Raw genomic sequence first — 18,435 nt, 5'->3', positions numbered from 1 at the left:
GTGTCTTCTGAGTCTGGTTGCCAGCAGGCCTGTCCCTATCAGAAAGAGCAGCTTTCGCAGTTGTCTATTCAGGGATATGCTTCCTGTTTTAATATTGTCTCTTAGAGGCTTTTTGCTCTGGCCTGTATGCTCAGCTATGACTATCTCTAACTCCAGGTGCCTGCTTCAGCCCCCAGTTTCCTGCCACGGTTTGCGGGATGCTGTGCTAGCACCTAACGCGTGCTAAAAGGGTTTGCAGAATGGCTGCCAGCCAGTGCTCAGGGGGGTTGGCCAAGGGCAGAGGAGAGAACTGGAGAGATTAATTCAGCAAATGCTGCTGTGCAGCACTTAATAAAGGGTCCAGCTGAGGCTTGGGCAGCTACGGCTGTCTTCTGTATCTGCTCTGGTAGTTCAGGGACACGTGAGCCATCAGTTTGGTCTGTCAGCCAGCCTGTGGCACTGGGCTGCCCCTGAGCAGCCCGCCTGCTGCCAGCAGTGAGCTGGCCTCATGGGTGAGGGAAGCCTTCCTCCCTGGGCTGTCCTGTGGGCTGGCAGGGTGCAGGGCTCGCAGCCTGGGCTTCTGACAAGGAGTTTGCTGAAGAAGGTAAAGCCTGGAAGGCTGGGGAGGGGGAGAAGGGCTGGGGCCAGGTGGGTGGCTCCTCTGTGACCTCGCTGCGGAACCTGAGAGGGGTGGGTGACGGCTCAGCCATGCGGTGCTGGCTGCTGCTGCTCGCCCAGCTGCTGGCGGCTGCGCTCTCCCTGCCCCTGCGCCAGAGGTGAGGGCACTTCTCCTCCTCATCCTCCTCTCCCCATATCCTGGTACCTGCAGTGGTGCCGCAGGGGCTGGGTGCCCCTTCTCCTGTAGCCCCAGTGCTCCTGCAGCAGGCCTGGGCTGCCGCTGGTGGTGCCGATGCAGGTGAGTGCAGGAAGGCTTCAGCTCGCTTCCACCTCGGGGTTTCTTCCACAGCTACTCAGTCCCTGAGGACTTCTCCGCCCTCCTGGAGCTCCCACAGCAGCACTTTGGCCTGGTGGATGGTACAGCTCTTCCCCCAGCCCCGTCCTGTGCACTCACCCCTCCAGGGAAGGCAAGGACAGCCCCCCCAGCCCTCACCCCGCTGTCTGCCCCCAGATTATGGCATTAAACCAAAGCAGCCTCGCTTCAGGACCCGGGCAGCCCGGGAGCGGCCTGCAGGACTGCGCAGAGCTGGCAAAACCAAGCGTGATGAGCTTGATTTGTTGGAGTACTACGACGATGCCCACCTGTGAGCCTGCCCTCTGCTCTGCCCCACGCTGCCTCTGGACAGCGGGGCACACAGGTAGGTGTGGGGGGCAGGAACGGGGGGCTCCAGCCATACCTCAGGGTATGTGAGGCTAGAGGAGCTGGGGCTGCTCAGCCTGAAGCAGAGAAGGCCAAGATGGGATGTTTTTGCTGTCCTCAACTACATAATGGCAACTACAGAGGTAACAGAGCCAGATTCCTCCTGGTACTGTAAATGGAAGGGCGTGAGGTAAGTTATGCCACGATCTCTGGCTTCCAAGGTCTGCAGCTGGGTCTCTCAGAGGAAACCTGAGGTACTCCAGCACCTCCTGCACCCCCAGGGGCTGGGGAAATCCAGGGCCCAAACCTATGGCTGTGGGACACAAAGAGCACCGCAGCACTGCTCCATGAACCATCATATTTAATAGTTGTTGCCATCACAGCAGATCCAGCTGAAGCACGGAGACCGCTGGCTGCAGGGACCAGGAGAGGTTTCTGGTGGTGTTTTTAACCTCCCTGGAGATGTGTGCGGCTCCCTGCAGGCTTTAGCCCTTCCCTGCTCCGCTTCTGGCAGGCACCCCGGTCTGCACGGGGCTGAGCCCCACCATGGTGGGGGTGGCTCAGCCCTGCCCCTGCCCCCTGCGGCTGGAGGGGAGAGGGGACAGGGGCAGAGAAACGCTTCCCTCCCCGTGGTGTGGTCGCTGCAGAGGTACGGGGGGATCTTCCTCACCCCAGGGCATGGATCTACGAGGGGAGGGATGGGGGCAGAGGCAGGGGTGAGCTGTCTCAGCTCGTCCTCTCTCTGGCACTCCAAGCAGAGCCACTGGGCTCCGTCCTCCCTGCCCGGCAGCCTTGTCCCCGGGGGCCTGGCAGGGAAGCGATGTCCCCTCCCCAGGCAGGAGCCCTCAGGCGGTTCTTGTTGGCTGTAGCTGCTGTGTCTTCATCCTGCAGGAGTCCGACTCTGCCACTGCGTTAAAAGTCACCCCCGAGGGATGTGACGGGGAGCTGGGCCACAGTCACAGGGAGGAGCTGCTGGCACCCCGGCCTGCGGCAGGGAAGGGCTGGAGCAAGGCTGTGCTGCCCGCCCCTCCAGCACTCACAGGCAGGGCACCCCGTGGGCACTTCTCCAATAGAATAAACTAAATATTTTGTACAATAAACACGATTTGTCCAGCCCTCCCCCCTCCCGTCCCCCCAGCCCCAGCCCGAGGAAGGGGAGCCATGAAAAGAGGCAGCTCGGTGCCCCGGGGAGCCCTTCCCTGGGCCCGCTCCTCCTCTGGTCTCAAAGCAGCTCTTGTCCATGCACGACGGGGAAGGGGCGAGCCTTGGCTGTGCAGCAGGCGCCCATGCCAGCCCCTACTCCAGGTAGATGTCCTCTGTGGGGCACGTGTACTCCACATACTCCTTGTAGAATTGCTGAAAAGCCCTCCTGCAACACAGCACGGAGCAGAGCTCAGCTGCGCCCTCCCCGAGGCATTTACCGAGCCTGTTTTGTTCCCCTTCTCACCCTTGCTGTCAGCTCAAACCCCTCCTGGCCCCGGGGAGCCTCATGCATTAGCACCCAGGGGCACCACTGGAGCGAGGGCTCCACCCCAGCTCCGAGCCTCCACACAGCGCGTGGCTTTCAGCCATCTGCCTGCAAAGCTTTGCAGCGGGATTTGTTCCAGCGCTGTCAGAAACACGCTGCCCACAGCAGCGTCAGCCCTGGCCCTGGCCCCAGTCCCCTCGCTGCAGGGGAGAGGAGCCAGGTGCTGCTCCTCCTGTCCGTGGGGAGGGAGCACCTTCCTCCCGCCCCAGCCAGGACTCACCCTACAGACTCCGCGAGCGGCTTTGTGGACTCCTCCGAGACAAAGACGTGGCAGGCGAATCTGTGGTCAGCAGGGTGCTTGGTGATGAACCCGAAATATCTGAGGGTGGAGAGAGCAGGTGAGAATGGACTGTCAGGAAGGCAGGAACAAGCATCCCTGGTGCCCACCTTTGGCAAAGGGGGTACCAAACCCCAGCAGCCACCAGCTCACATGGCCCAGGCCCACATCTGGGATGTGAAACCCACCCAAAGGCTGCTCCTCGCATGAAGCTGTGGCTTACAGGGGAAGGGGAGCCCTCAGGATGGGGATGCTGGAGGCAGGAAGGCAGCGAAGCCTCCATGCATTGAGGCACTGAGAGCTGCCCTGCACCTCCCACTACTCACTTGTTGTTCTTTGGATGGTATCCACAAAAGGAAATGTTCTTCAGCTGGAAAAAATGGCTACACTTGTTTACCTGGGGGAAACAGAGAAAAAACTTGTCAGCACGCCTCCCCTCCTGCCCTGTGGGGCAGCTGGTCTCCAGCCCTGGAAATAGGAGCTCAGGCTGAGCCCAGCTCGCCACCACAGCACCCGTGGCCTAATCCAGCACCCCGTCCAAAGGCAAGGTTTCCAAAAGGCTTGCTGTGAAGGCTTCGCTTGCCTCCACACAGCATCTTGCTAGGCTACTTATGGAGACCACTTATCAGCAGCCTGCAATACCCAGCTAAAGAGATTACAGGGCAGATCTGGAGGACGCCACTCAAAATAGTAGCAGAAAGGTTTAGGAGCAGCTGAGGGATTATGGGTGCAGCTCAGCTCGCAGCATCCCAGCACAACAACGTGCTTGGCAGCTGTGAGAGCACCATCCTCTGGTACAGCCCAAAACTGGGCTCCCACCAGGCTTGGGGGACCCTGACGGTGGGCCTACAACCCTTTGGATGGTGTTTCTCATGGAACAGGGAGCACAATTGGGTGGAGACCCTTAATTCCCAAGCTAAGAGCAGCAAGAAGGGAAGGGATGAGACGAGTGGGTACTACCTTGCTGTGCTCCTTGGAGTCGTCAGATTTCACGGCAATCTTGACCCCGCGCACGCTGATCTCCAGGACACAGCTGGAGGGTGGGTTAAAGTGCACAGTAAGGCGGCGCGTGGTGGCAATCTGCGGGGAGACAGAGACACAAAGCCCTGGCACTCGTGGGCAGCCCGTGAGGACAGCTCGCCCCTTCTCTTCTCCCTGCTCCCACGCAGGGGCTCAGCCCGGGCTGGGACACTACCTTCTGCATGGCTGCGCACAGCACGTCGTTGCCCTTGTGATAGGGAACCTGCACCGAGCCCAGGAACTTCACCCGAAACTGGTCCACCCAGTCGCTGTTCTTGGCCAGAGCTGGAAGACAGAGCACGTGGCGGGGATCGTCTCTGCTGGCCATCGCCATGCCCCTACCTCTGCACAATTCCCTGCCCAGCATCGGGTACAAGCCCCCACCACCACTGGCTGCGGCTACCCCCATCATTCTTTGCCTGACATCCTCCTTTCCCCCTCTCAGAGGTGAGCAGGGAATCAGCAACATCGCCGACCATCAGGGCGGCTTGGTACCTGTTATGTGGTCTGGGTCCTTGGTGACTTCGATAGCGTAGTAGGCAGGAAAAATGCCCCGGTCCCCTGTCCGCATGTTGTAGGCCTCGTACCAATAATCCTCCGCCTGCACCTCCACCAGCAAGGGGTCGTCCACCTCCAGCTCCAGCTCATCCGCGTGGCGAGGCACAAACCTGGGCAGGGAGTCACTGGCACCCGGCCGCTCTGGCGGGCTGCTTGCCAACCCGCTGCTGGGTCAGGGGCAACGTGGGACCCGCGGCCAGCATGGGTGGGCAGCAGGTGTAATTAGCCAAAATCTGGGATGCTGAATGGAGATCTGAGCGGGTTTAGGCTCAAAGGGCAGCAGGACCCCAGCACACACACAGATACCTATCCCCTGGTGCATCCCCCACGTGGCTGCACAGAGAGATCCTGGGTGCCCTGGGGGGTCTCTCACCCCTGAGCTAAGGACAACGGGTTGGTCCCCAGGCTGCCCCTGTTGGAAGCAGCATGGTTTGGGTAGGGATGGCCTTGGGACGCTGCTCGTGCCCACACTCACCTGAAGACAGCACGGTGGGTCTGCTCCTGCTCCTCGCCGTTGATCATGCAGGAGAACAACCCGAAGGACTCGGCACCTGGGGAGGAAGGCAGAGGGGCACGCTGCAGCTCTGAGGGCCAGCACCACCGCAGGTAGGACACAGCCCTCGCTCATAGCTCGTGGTTTTAGCTCAGACAAAAAAACAGGTTGAAATGCCCCCAGCTGTGTGATACAAGGCTTTTCCAGCCCCCCCATATACCTCGGCCACAAGGGAAGAAATCACAGGCTGTGGAGCCAGCACCTGCTGGAGCTTCTCCATCTTGCTGGAGACCCTGCAGGGCACCCTGGACCAGGCAAGCTCATACCAGGGACCTGCCTGGGGACACAGCCCCCCACCCACCTCCTCCCTCCGCCCAGCACTCACTGGAGGAGCGTGTCCGGCCGCTCATGAAGACGTTGAGGAACTTCTTGGAGAAGTGGATGTCCGCCTCGGGCGTGGAGTCCTCGGAGAGGCAGACCGAGTCGCGTTTCAGCGCGTCCTCCTCGTACTCCTCGCCGATGGCCGACTCATAGGGCGAGGAGACGCAGTTGTCGTAGACAGTGGCCGAGTCGCTCTCATCGCTGTAGCCCGAGTAGCACTGCTTGAGGCTGACCAGCTCCAGCTGCACGTTCTCATCCACCACCAGCGTGTACTTGACTGAGTCGTAGGACAAGGCGCTGGTGTCCGAACTCACCGACGCTCTCTGAAGGTTGTGGCCCGGCCGGTAGCCGCTGCTCCCACCCACGCAGGAGGCCCGGGGCAGGCTCGTCTTGTCAGGGGAGGACATGTAGTCCAGCACCTCGTCCTCCTCGCTGATGGAGGGGTTGGTTTTCCCTGCCAGGGCCGAGTAGCTGGAGGTGTCGATGTCGGAGCTGATGGACATGCGGTTCTCGCTGGACTGGGACAGGAACGGCTTCTCGGTCTCCAGCGGGTCCGAGTTCTTCTGCACGGGCGTCAGGTAGATCTCCTCCGTGGCCTCCAGCCTCACGTCTGTCTGGTAGCGGATGCGGTCGCGGTGGGCCTCGGGGCCCCTCGTCGTCACCACCACCACGCTGGCTCCGTGGGGCGGGGGCCTGCTGGTGGCCTGGTGCTTCTCGGGGGGCCGGGACGAGGCGACGCAGGCGGGCGCCATCTGGGTGGCTGCTGTGCGCCGGCACGGGCTCTCCGTGGACGTGCCCCGGTCTTTGGTGGAGGTTGTGCTGTTTTGGTGATTGACCTCATCACTCAGGCAAACGTGGTCGTGGGGAGGGGTCTGCTCACCTGCGGGGAGGAGAGCAGCGTTGGTGTTCCCACCAGCGGGGATGCTCCAGGCTCCAGATGGACATGTTCCCATCGGGGATGTTTTCCCCAACCTCCAGCACCGCTCACCCCATGCTGCAGGCTGGGGATCAACTCCCAGGAGCCACCCAAGGGTGTGAGTCCCCTGGCCACCAGCCCCCCGACTCACCCGTTTTCAGAGGGGACGACGACCGGGACACCCGCTCCTGCCAACTGTGCTTTTTCCCCAGGGAGTTGTTATTCAGGGTGTCCTGGGGAGGAGAACAAAGCCGCCTTGTCACCCGGGCAGTAAACAGCACGTGGCAGCCATCCCTCCCCATCCCACAGCCATGCACAGCGGCCGGGGCCGTCACGGTCCCTGGGCACTGCCTGGGACTGCCCGAGCGCTTCCCCACGGTGCCCGTCCCCGTCCCGGGGTGCAGCCCACCCTCCTGGGCACGCTTTGCTCCCGGGCTTTGCAGACAGCTCTGGGGCACAGCGCGGGTATTTCTCCCCCAGCAGCAGTTTTTGCTCAAGCTCCAAGCTTGGGACTCTCGGGGTTTTCTCCTGCAGCCGTCACCATCAGCGCGGGAGCTGCCCGCTTGCTTTGCTTCCCCACCAACACGAAGCTCTCTGCCCTGAAGCCCACCAAGATCCGTGGGATCCCCAGCACCCTGTCCTGTCCTCGGGGCACACACACGGGCCCCATGTGCCCATCCCTGCTGGCTCCAGGCTCCCACTTCCAACCACATCAGGCCCTGTGCCACAAAGCTCCTGTTCCCGATATCCTCAGCTTGGGTCGTGCCCGTGGCCCCCAGCGTGGCCCCGCAGCCTCCCCCTCCCCAGCCCACCATCTATGCACCCCCCCACACACACACACCACCCCCCAAAAATACCTCTCCGCAGGTCTGGACACTGGTTGGGACCAACTGCCCGGGGGGTGCCTTTGCTGTCCCCGTCCCCCCAGCTGGATGTGGCTCCCACGTGCCACCGGCTCCTCGGGGTCCCTGCGCAGGGTGGGACAAGGCTGCCTGCTGTCCCCTTGTCCATTATGCTCCAGCCAGCTCCCCCCCGCCTCCCCGTGTCCCTGCTGCCTTTGTCCCCGGTGCCAGCTGCCCTGCGGGCATTGTCCTGGCTCCGTGCCTTCCTCCTCCTCCTCCTCTTTCTCCTCCTCCTCCTCCCACCCATGGCCTCAGGCAGAGAGCTGGCATCAGCTGCCTGTGCCGGGCTGGTGACACCCAGCTCCGACTACTCCCCATCTGTCACCCACGGGGACACCTGCCTCTCGCTCTGCGCTCCTCAGCTGCACGTCAGCGCCACGAAAATCCTCCTACTTGGCAAGGGAAGCCGCTGCCGAGGGCAGGAGGAAGGCAAAAAATAGCCCCGTGCGCAGCGGCACACCTTGTGAGGGTTTGGGAAGTTTGCAGGAGGGATGACGGGGCTCGGGGAGGCCAGCTCAGAGGGGCAGCATGCAGGGCACCTAAACATCACCCCTCACGGGGACGGCAGCGCCTGGGAACACCCTCCATGCAAAAGCAGGGGGGCAAAAGCTCAGGGGGGCAAAAGCCGGGGGGGAAAAAAAGCCCCTAAATCCCCTCCCACCCCTGCGGGCCGGTTCTCACCTGGCTGCGAGGCACCTGCGGGAAGAGGTTGAGCGTGGTGGGTCGCTTGGGCCGGTAGCTCTCGGTGCTGGGGGGCTGGGGGGCTTTCTGCAGCGGCTGGTGCTCCGTCTGCTCCTCGGCCGGCGCCTCCCCGGCGGCGTCGATGAGGTCGAGCTGCAGCATCTCGGCCTGCAGCCGGCTGCCCTCCCCGCCGCCCGCCGCCCGCGCCGCGCCGCCCGCCCGGCTCACACAGCCCTGCCGGGATTAGCGGCTCGGTCAGGAGACTGGGAGGGCCGGAGGACGGCCGTGCCACTTGGCCTCAGCCTTTTAAAGCAGCAGGGGATGATGGCGTGTCCCACCCCACGTGCCCATCGCCGTGGCTGCCGGCCTTCCTTCCCTCCCTCTGCCCCGCTACAGGCTGGGGGGACGCAGTCCTGACCTGCCTACCCGGCACCCTGCAGCAGCACTGAGCCCAGCACCAAAATAAAGGCAGATTTCCAGCCTCAGCCCGGCCTGCTTGCCCCTCCAGACCACCAAAGCTTGTGGTGGTCGTCGCCTTGTTTTTTTACGCTGGCCTAACACAAAGAGTTCCCCGGTTCTCGTGGCAGATGCCAGGGGTTGTGGCAAATCACCTGGATTTTCACAAGGAAACGGGAGCAGGGCTGGGGGAACCTGCCAGCTAAACTGGTGAGACCCAGCTAAGGGAGGCGTATTGGAGGCAGCTGCTGACATGCTGCCGAGACTGCTAATGATGCTGCCTCGGCAATCCTGGAGCTGTGGCAATCACTCGGGGAACTCAGAGGAGGGAAAGTCCCAGAAGGACGCAGGAGAGCAAAACAGCGCCTGATTCTGAGGAACGTAGGCACGAGGAGTGACGCGCCATTCGGGGCTCGGTACCTCAGAGGGAACTACAACCGCTGCAGGTACGCGTTAAGGGGCTGGCACGGGGTGGATGCTGCTCGTTTCCCTCCCTTCTGGCACAGCCCAAAGGCTGGCGGTGGGGAAGAGATCACACTGAGCCAAGGATGGGAACGAGAGGAAGCCCAGCATTTCCAGCAGCCTTACTGTGCTGTGAAATCACAGCGATCGTCTCCCCACGTCTGTATCTTTGTGGCTGGTTCAAGCCTTTTCATGTGCCTGGATCAGGATCAGCCCATGCGGGTTTAATGCAGGCACATCCCTGCTCTTCTCCCTCGGGCACTGCTTCTCTCACTCTCCCGTATTTCCAAGAAGAGGGGTTTTTTTTTTTTCTATTTCTTGTTCCTGCATTAAACAGTTCCAGCAGCTCCCGGAACACGAATGATGCCACAAGCCTTCGCTAGCTGCAGCCTGCTTTCAGCAGGACCCACCTTGCTGAATTTGGGAATAAGCTGCCCTGTGTTCAAAAGCAAGCAAACCGAGGCCGAACCCAAAACCTAGGCCTTGCACTTGTGCCACCGTGACCCACGTTGCTGCACCCAGCCTCCTTGCTGGAGCCAGCCACGTTTTGCAAGCTGTGTGCCTGAGCCACTATTTCTGGAGAGCTGCTAAAATAGCCCGTGATGAAGTCATCATTGTTTTCCCAGCACCAAAAAAAAACCACCACACACCCAAAAAAACCACCACCAACCCCCTCCTCTGTCGAGGTATCGCCCTTTGCAAAGGCATTTTGCTGCTGGGCATCTTTGCCCGCCCGGCCCCATCCAGCAGCCACCTTCACCAGCCTCTCCCAGCTCCAGGGGGGAATTTCGGCACCCGCCCAGCCCTCAGGAGCCCTCTCTGCTCCGGGTTTCAGTTTGGCTCCTGCCCTCAGCCGGGGCCGCGTCCCCACGGGATGCAGCCGGCGCTCACGTGCCGGGGTTATTCCCGGTTTCCCAGCCTCCGCGCCGTGCACGTGGCCAGACCCAGCCAAAACACTCCCCCCGGGCCTGGCTGCTTCACCAGACGCATCCCGCAAGCTCTCGTCTCGCGGGAGCCATCGCCATCGGGCCCGCGAGCTCCCTGGCTCTCAGCGCTGACATTTCAGGCTGAAAAGACCCCCTCGCAGCCGCTGCTTTCAGTTCTGCTCCTCGGGCAATCCTCCACATCCCGTCTAAACCATTTGTGCGTATTTTTAGCAGCTGCTTTTTTCTGAGCACGGTCGGCTCCCCTGTTTAGGAACAGCTCGCCTCCGCCTCGCACCCCAGCAGGCTCAGTACGCCCAGCCTCAGGCACCGGGCTCAGTGCTGGTGCCCCAGCAGCCTCCTTCTGCCCTGGGAAGGTCCCAAATCAGAGGCTGCAGGAGGCCACCAGTGCCTCAGCACCCACAGCCAGCACCAAACACATGAGCACAACGCAGAATCCCATCCCTGTCCCCACCCCATGCGCCTACCCGGGCGGCCAGGCTCTCCTTGCAGTGCAGGCTGATGCCACACTCATCGGTGATCTCGGAGAGGTCTTCATCCTCAAACTCCTCGAGGCTGATGTCGTGGGTGAGCCTGGAGGGAGCGGAGACCGCGGTCACGCACTGCACATGTGGGGGGCAGGAGGGCACACCCAGACGGGGCCACCAACACCACCTCCGGGACCAGCGGGGCAAACACTGGGATCACGGGGAGGGCAGGGCCCAGTGGGACACGGCAGGAGGATGGACCCGCTGGGGCATGTGATCACATCGAGACCTGCAGACCTTGCACACACCGCAAACTGAGCCCATCGGCATCGCTCACTGCCCCGATGAGCCCTTTATGGCTCCCTCATGGCTGTCAGCCCTACAGACACATTACTCCCCTTTGGAAAGTTTGCAGAGATTTCCTTTTAGCGGCTGGAAATGTGCTGACTACCCAGCTCCTCGCGTGCTCGCTTGCCTCCCCGGGGAGCCCCTGGCTCCTGTGCATTAAAACATTTCTATACGTGGTGCTACCGCAATGCTTCTCGTGTCTGTTCATTACCGGGGTGGGAAACACAAGAGCCCAGCCCAAAAGTCCTCTGCCAGCCATGGGGTGGAGGTGTCCCTACAGGAGACGAAGCAGGGCCACACTGGGAGGAGTCCCACGTGCCCCACGGCTGCTGCCTGCAGGAGGGGAGGAAACGCAGAGCAGGATGCTCGCAGAGAAACCTTCAAAGCCCAGATCGATTTCTTCTCCGGTTACAGGGGTCGCCATGGCTGGGCACCATCAGCCCCTTCCCTCTGTCCGCCGAGGCGTGGAAGCACAGTGAGGAGCCACGGGTCCCAGCACCATCCCTGCCTGCACCCAGCAGCAGGAGAGGTGACCCCCCCGCACGCCAGCCCTTTTATCTCCACCACGCCGCATGTTGGCAGCTCCCTCCTCTCGCCCTGCTGAAAAATCCTGCCGGACATGCACATTCCCGCGCCCACGGCGGCCCCATTTGCCGCACGTCTCCCTGCACAGCCAGGAAAACTTTGGGCTCCGCTCGGTGCCAAGTTTGCTGCTGTCCTGCGGCAGCGCCGGTGCGAGAGGGCAATGTGCCCGCAGGCGAGGGGCTGTCACCCGGCCCCATGCACACCCCTGGGGACAGCCCCCCGTCCCCATACCCAGCCGGTCCCCTACCATTTCTCCCACTGGTCTTCCAGCCAGCTCTCCTCTTCAGCACTCGACTCCATGCTCAGGGGCAGCTGCATCGAGGAGGACCCCCCCGTTCCCTGGGGCACGCGCTCCCACCCCGGGGTCAGTTGTTGTTGGGGGGATGCTGAGCGCTGGGCACCCCCTGCCCCAGTGCAGCCCGTGGCTGCCGGCGCTGCTCCGTCTCCTCACTGCGCAACCCGGGCAAGCTCATTAAAAATAGATGGAATCAGCTGTCCTGGAGGGGGAGAAAAATAAAAAAATAGCCTCCCCAGCTGAGCCCGTGCCAAGTCCCTGCTCTCTGCCGGGGATGCTGACTGCCTCTGCCTGCCAGCCAGCCAGCCCGGCTCCTGGTAGCGCTCCAGCGGCCGGTCCCCAGCACCCGCAGCGGGGCATCTGGTTACCCTGGCTCCTTCTCCTGCCCTTGCAGCATCACTGGCTGAGACAGGGAGGAACAGAAGAGTCCCATTAGGGCCCTGTCACAGCAATGGGATGCCTTCCTGCAGGGCAGCGGGGCTTTCTTTTGGCTTCACGCTGCTGGAGAGGGGTCGGCTTTCTGCCCCCAGGGCCCTGCTGCCTCCTCAGCCAGCCCCGAGCCACGTGGGCCACTCTGCTGAGCTCCTCTGCCGCCGGCTGCTGCTCCCCTGGTTTGGTGCCACTGGTGGGTTTCACTCCCGATGCCGCGTTTGGTGTCTCTCGGCTCCCTTACAACAATATCCCAGGCTCCATCTTCCCTACCAGCTCTGCCTGGAGGCGTCTGCTCTGTTCAAAACCTTCTGGCTGGATGGAATGAATAAAGAAATCTCTCTCTGCGTTGCTGCTGCCCTTTCTTCCTCTCGTGTGGATGCTCCAGGGGAGGCAAGGATGGTTCTGCTTCACCCCCTGCTCCTCCATGCTGGGAACACCCCTGCCTTTCTCTCCTGCTCCTCAAAGAGGCTAAGAATACCAGCAACAAGCAGCAGCCCTTACTCCCATCAGCTCTATCATGGTCCACAAAAGCTCGAGCAGGCCCTACAGGGACATTTGGGCCAACTTTCCCCTGACTGCCAGCAGGAGAAGTGTGGGTACCACCTGTGTGCTGCTGCAGGAAGGTGTGGGGCTCTCCAGGGAGGCTGAGCAAAGCCCCGAGGCCAACAAGGACAGCACCCCTGCCAGAGGACACCTCTCAACCCCCCGACAATGCTGGCATCCCACAGCTGCCACCCGAAAACTGCGAGAGCACAAGCAGGGGCAGCCCCAGCCTGCAGGGTTTGGCCATAGGAGCAGGGGCCAGACACAGGGCTCGGTTCCAGGGAGGTTTGGGGTCAGGGGCTCCATGCTGGGGCCTGGCCAGGACAACAAGACACACTGGGGGCTCCAGCGAACCCGTCTGCTGGGGCTCCCTCAGAACCAGACCAACCTTTGGTCCCCCATCACAAAAAGCAGGGTCACCCGCCTCGCTCCCCAGCTCAAGGCCTCCACACAGGCTTCCCAGACCCAAAGGTCCACATCAGACATGCAGACAACTCGTAGCACTGAGGCTGGTCTCTGCCTCAGCCCGAAAACACTCCCTCTAGCTTGCTGAGGAGGTGGCGAGGTCTCCATCCCCCAGAGATGCTGTCCCTCGTGGGACATCATGGTTTCCTGCAGGCACCAGGCTCCCCGAGGAGCAACACCACAGCTCCTGGCTCCCCTCCTGCAAGGCTCTGCCACCCAGGAGCCACGGCAGGCTGGACAGACAGACAGCTGATGCATTTTCCCCTTGGCCCCACTGCTGCCTGCCTCCACACCGTGCTGGGGCCACCACCACCTCTGGATAGAGCTTGGGGATTTGGGAGCAACAGGATGGGTGGCCACGGGGCCTCTGCCCCTTCTCAGACCGCCCCAAACTACATCAGCCACGGGGACCTGCCAGGCCTCCCCCCCCGGCCTCCTCATGGCTTCAGGGCCAGCCCATGGTGTCACCTGCTGCCCAAGTCCCCTCAGGACCCGAGCCACCAGCTCGTCCCCGTTTAGGCCACACAGCACCTTGTGGGGCGACGATGGCTGGAAGGGCAGGACCCCCACAAGGCAGCCACAGGACCGCGCTGCCGGTGAGCCCAGTGCTCTCGGCTCCCATCCCCTTCTCAACACCCGAGCCCCGGCTCCGTGGCGGCTGTCTCCAAGAGGCAGCGTGAGGGCTGGGCGTGCAGGCTTCCCCCAGCCATGTTGCAGCAGCGCCCAGCGGCTCTGGCAGGCAGCGCTGCAATAGCAGGCGGCTGCAGGAGCCGCCCGGCAGAGGGGCTCCGGTGGCAAAGGTCTGCTGGGCCCTTCGGAGGTAAACGGGGGGAAAAAACCACACAGCTGGACACAGCTGGATGCTTCCTCACACGGCCCCGCTGGTCCCAGGGCTCAGGGGATGGTGATCACTCAGCCATGGCTCCACCGCTCCTCCCCACCTCCAAAATCTCACCACGTAGCCACCTGGTGCCGATCCCCCCCCTCACTCAGCTCCCACACATCGCCGCCACAGCACCCCCAAGCGTAAATCGATGGCTGTGAAGATGTCACGGCCGCCAGAGGCACCCAGCTGCCCCAGATGGCCAGCAGGTGATGGCCCCTTACCCACCAAGCCCCCTTACACACTGAGCACATCCCATCCCAGAGCTGCTCACGGGAGGGACCAGCAGGTCCAAACCCCTCAGCCCCTGCAGGTTTGGCACCCGTGGCCATCCCTGGCCTGGCCCTCGCCATCTCACGTCCCCACCAGCAGCCTCACTGGGCACGGGAGGTGTCGTGTCCCCCCTCCCTGTCCCAAATCGATGGGAGCGCTTGGTGGAGCTGCGAGGATCAATCCTGGCACGCTCCCACCTGCTCGCCTGGGGCTCCTGCTCCACGGCGCTGGGGAGGGCAAGGCAGCGCCCGGGATTTCGAGGAAAGGGCTAGAAAAAGGCTCCCCTGGGGGGCGGAGAGGGAGGTGAAGCACTGCCATCAGCGAGAGGTGGCTGAGGAGGAGGCAAGGCAGGTGAGGAGGCTGATGGAGGGGCAAAGGGGGCAAAAGCTGGAGGGTGGAAGAGGCTGAAATGGCAAATGGGGGGGTATATGGGGCCAGCAGGGGTTGGGGGGGGGGCTGGAGAGGTGCTGGGGGGGGTGAGGTGGAGATTCAGCGATGTATGGGGTGGGGGGGATGAGGGGGTGCATGGGGCGAGCTGTGGGGCTGAAGGATGCTTGGGGAGGATGCAGAAGGGCTGGGTGAGGAGGGGGCCGCAGCGGCAGTGCGGGGCTGGGGTGGGGGGGCTGCGGCGGATGGGGAGCGGTGCCCGGGGCTTGGGGGGGGAGGATAAAAGGGGGGGGGCTGCGGCCCGGGCAGCCCCGTGGGGGTCCCGGGGGAGGCGTCCGGTACCTGAAATTGGGGGGCGAGGCGAGGTGCAGCCCCAGGAAGGGGGAGGAGGCGGGCGGGGATGCGGCTCCTTTCTCTCGCTCCGCCATTCCGCGGCTCTCCCCATGCAGGCGGAGGGAGGGAGGGCGGGCGGCGGGGAAGGAGGCAGGGAGGGAGGCAGGAGGGAGGCAGGAGGGAGGGGATGCCGGCGGGGACGTACCTGCTGCTGGGGGGGGGCTCCTCCTGTGTACCCCCCCCCCCCCGAGCTGCAGGACAGATGTGCTGCGGCTGGACCCCCCCCGCACACACAGATGTGCCCGCAGCTGCAGGCAGAGCCCCCGGGGTAGGTAATGCCATGGGGCTCCTGCCACAAGTGAGGGGCACACAGGGTCCCCTACAAGGGACAGGGCACCCCGGTCACCGCCACCTCCCCCAGGGTCTGCCCTGGGGGGCAGCACCACCCCGGCACCCTCGGGGGTCCGCCACCGGGGTTGGCAGCCCCACAGCAAAGCCTGTGCCCATCAGGGCTGAATGTGTGGCAACGATAATTTAAGCAAGGAAATAAACAGATTATGCACAGGCTCCACTGGTGCAGGTGGAAAAAGCAAGCCCTGGGGCTGCGGGTCACTCCCCAGAACAGGCAGACCCACCCTTGATCCCAGCTATGGCCCAGGGCCCATCTTGGGTGAGCATTATTCAGTGCTCCCTTTCCCCAGCAGCAGGTTTCTGTGCCCAGCCTCTCCTCCCCGTGCACTGCAGGCTGCGTTAAAAACCACGCGGGTTGTGGTGTACACAGGAGCGGAGAAACACCGGTGTTTTTAGGTCCTGAGGCTACTACTGTAAATGATCAGGAGAACTTCCCCCATTCCCTGCACGCCCATGGGCTGTGCTCCTGGTTATCACTCACGGCTGCGACAGGCCCATGTGGATGCGTGGCACTGCCTCAGCAGGTCAAACCTTACAGACAGAGCAGGTCCCATCAGCATCTCCAGCCACGGGGCTGGCTGCCTTCGAGGCAACGGCATTGCATCTTGGCCAAGGCCCAGGCCGTCAGCTGCTCCTCCAGAGATGAGCGAGCAGAGCCCTCCGAGGCACACAGCCCTGCTCCCAGCCGGGAGCCTTGGGCTCCTGCCAGCCCAGCTCAAAAGAGATGTCACTCCTGGCCCAGAGTGGACGCAGGCACACAGCCACCAGGTGACCGTGGTACCCCCATGGCAGCCTCCCGAAGGGCAGGTTGGCCCTGCCTAGCTCAGCTCTGGCCTTTCTGCCCACACTACTGCCCTTCACATCCATCTGCTCATGTGCATCGCAGAGCCCAGCGTCACAGACCAGGACCTCTGGAAGCCTCTCTGCAGGTGGTGGGATGCAGCCACCAGCCCTGGCAGGCACTGCTTCTGCCACAAAGGCTTGCAGAGCATTGGCACCCAGGTGTGAAAGAGGATGATGCCCAGGACTACTGCATGGCTTCACCTCGCTGCAGCCACCAGCCACAGGATGGACACCTCAGGGGCCTGCAGGGTGCCCTGCCTGCAGCTGGATGGTGCAGGCTGGTCACTGCTCATCACTGCAGTGTCTGACTGCCATAAATAAAGGGCTTGGTAGAAAACAGTCGATTTAGTTACATCCTGACTCTCCCTAGACCTTACATAAAACCCTCCATCATCCTCAGCAACATACATGCACGTACATGCCCTGCAAAATAGAGACCACGCTTCTGCCACAGCCAGCATCTCTGCTCACAAGGCATCTATTGTCTTATGCTTTCAAATTGTCTGACTGAACATTGGGTTCACTTCAGAGCAATTCAGCCTTAAATTAAGCCTGAGGAATGGTTATGTGCTGAGAGGTCTGCTTGCTCCTCTCCCCAGCTGAACCAGCTGGTCTAACCCGAGCTATTCCCTCTCCCCCCCAGGTATGGTTGTGCTCATTTCCACTCTGCCCCAATTCTCTGCCCCTGGCTCCCATTCCTTATACCCAGGCATAATTTCTATGCTCAGACCTTTCAGCCAGCTCTTCCTGAAGCCACTCCAGCTCCTTTTTTTGTGAAGACAGAAGAGACACTGGAGAATTTCCCCAACCGCCAGCACAGGGAGCAGGCAATCACTTACTCTGCTAGAAATCCATGGTTGGCCTCTTTACACCTCCAGCCACATCCCTGCGATTCCTTCTACAGAGAGAACAGATACTGCGGCCAGCGTGGAGGAGCCTCAAAAACTGACCTGTCCAAGTTTAATTTACATTATCGCACTCTAAGAAGGGGAAGCTGGACAGTTCGCTGTCAGCCTGGCTCTTCTAAGGCACAAGCTGCAATTTCAGAGGGTTTTTGTCCATAAGCCACTTTAAGCATTGAAATGTTGCTCCCCCAAGCCCACTAGGTCCTCGCTAGAGACAGAGAACAGGACAGCAACATCAAGCACCTCGACCACAGCTGCAATCAGGTAAGCAATGCGTTACACATATTGCCCTTCTGGTAGGTCACACATGGCCTTTTTATCTCTGGCACCTCCGGTTCCAGTGACTGGGTCTGCAGTGTTTGGGGATGATGGTGTCACGCACAAGCAAACTTCACTCCAATCTCATTCTAGCCAGCGACTAGACTGCAAAGTCATGGTGCATTTGGTGCCCATTCATGACTTAGCTAATTGCAAGAGAAAAGGCTCAGTCACTGACAGAAGGCCCGGTCTGAACAATGTTCACATTGTTCATAGCTCTGTAGCACTTCTCTGCCTCAGCGCCCACCCTCTGTGACAAGGAGCCTCCACACCACCCCGTGGAACATCCCAATAGCCACTCTGACAGCACCAAATCCAGCTGCTCTGTCCCTATGCTCTATTTGGGGATGCCTGTGCCAGGTCAGACAATACAGCCACCTAGCCCCGAGACGCAGAAAGCTGTCGTTATCCCAGGAAATGGAAAACCCCTGACACGCATTTCATGATGCTTCCTTTGTTATCTGCTCCCTCCTGAAACAAAGATGGTATCTCCACTAATAGTTATTGATGGGTTTTCCTTTCTCCATGGACTGGTCAGGCCTTTTTGAACTTAGCACCCACAACTGACAAAGAGCTTGACACGAAAACGCCTGTGTAAGGAAGCTGCAGATGCGCTGAATCTGCCATCTGGTAGTTTAATTGAATATGCCCAGTCCTGAACACTACAGGAAACAGCGAACAATCATTTCCCATTCCACTTCTTCAGCATGCAGTTTCACACACCTTTACAATTTCAACTGTAAAAAGATATCAGAGTGGGTGAATCCCAGCCTCCTTAATGTTTCTTGCAAGAGTTTTTTCTTCACCTTGCGTTTCTCACTGTCCTTACCTGTTCTGCTCCAAGGACTGCAGCTCTCCCAGCTGCCACCATCCTCACCACAGATGACGACAAAAACCTTGCAAATGTGATTTCCCCCTCACCCAAAAGCCTTCCCAAAAATCTCTTGGGAGATTTTGCACGCACTCCCTTTGGCTATTTACCCCCATGGACCCAGCCCCAAAATGCTACTTACCAAATTAAATAATTGGAAT

General features: G+C 61.3%; 2 protein-coding genes across 3 annotated transcripts; one reads left to right on the top strand and one right to left on the bottom strand.

Moving 5' to 3' along the window:
• The first annotated feature begins 86 nt into the window (after positions 1-86).
• FREY1 (Frey regulator of sperm-oocyte fusion 1) lies at positions 87-2,397 on the top strand. The gene is made up of 4 exons (XM_084519935.1): positions 87-755; positions 947-1,014; positions 1,109-1,295; positions 2,189-2,397. The coding sequence occupies exons 1-3, from the start codon at positions 688-690 to the stop codon at positions 1,243-1,245; spliced, it is 273 nt and encodes a 90-aa protein (XP_084376061.1). The 5' UTR covers positions 87-687; the 3' UTR covers positions 1,246-1,295; positions 2,189-2,397.
• Positions 1,642-15,051, bottom strand: MAPK8IP1 (mitogen-activated protein kinase 8 interacting protein 1). Of its 2 annotated transcripts, XM_084519931.1 has the most exons (13): positions 14,936-15,051; positions 10,383-10,488; positions 8,054-8,287; positions 7,328-7,438; positions 6,622-6,703; positions 5,559-6,434; positions 5,156-5,231; positions 4,618-4,790; positions 4,298-4,407; positions 4,063-4,182; positions 3,429-3,499; positions 3,046-3,144; positions 1,642-2,666 (listed from the first exon to the last, which is right to left on the bottom strand). In XM_084519931.1, exons 1-13 carry the CDS (start codon positions 15,019-15,021, stop codon positions 2,594-2,596), a joined length of 2,217 nt encoding a protein of 738 aa, XP_084376057.1. In that variant the 5' UTR covers positions 15,022-15,051; the 3' UTR covers positions 1,642-2,593. The 2 variants fall into 2 exon arrangements, with proteins under 2 accessions (XP_084376057.1, XP_084376058.1); XM_084519932.1 differs by lacking the exon at positions 7,328-7,438.
• Positions 15,052-18,435: the final 3,384 nt, after the last annotated feature.

This window comes from Aythya ferina (assembly GCF_964211825.1).
Source record: "Aythya ferina genome assembly, chromosome: 5".
NCBI lineage: Eukaryota > Metazoa > Chordata > Aves > Anseriformes > Anatidae > Aythya > Aythya ferina.
This window is presented reverse-complemented; position numbering and strand designations above follow the sequence as displayed.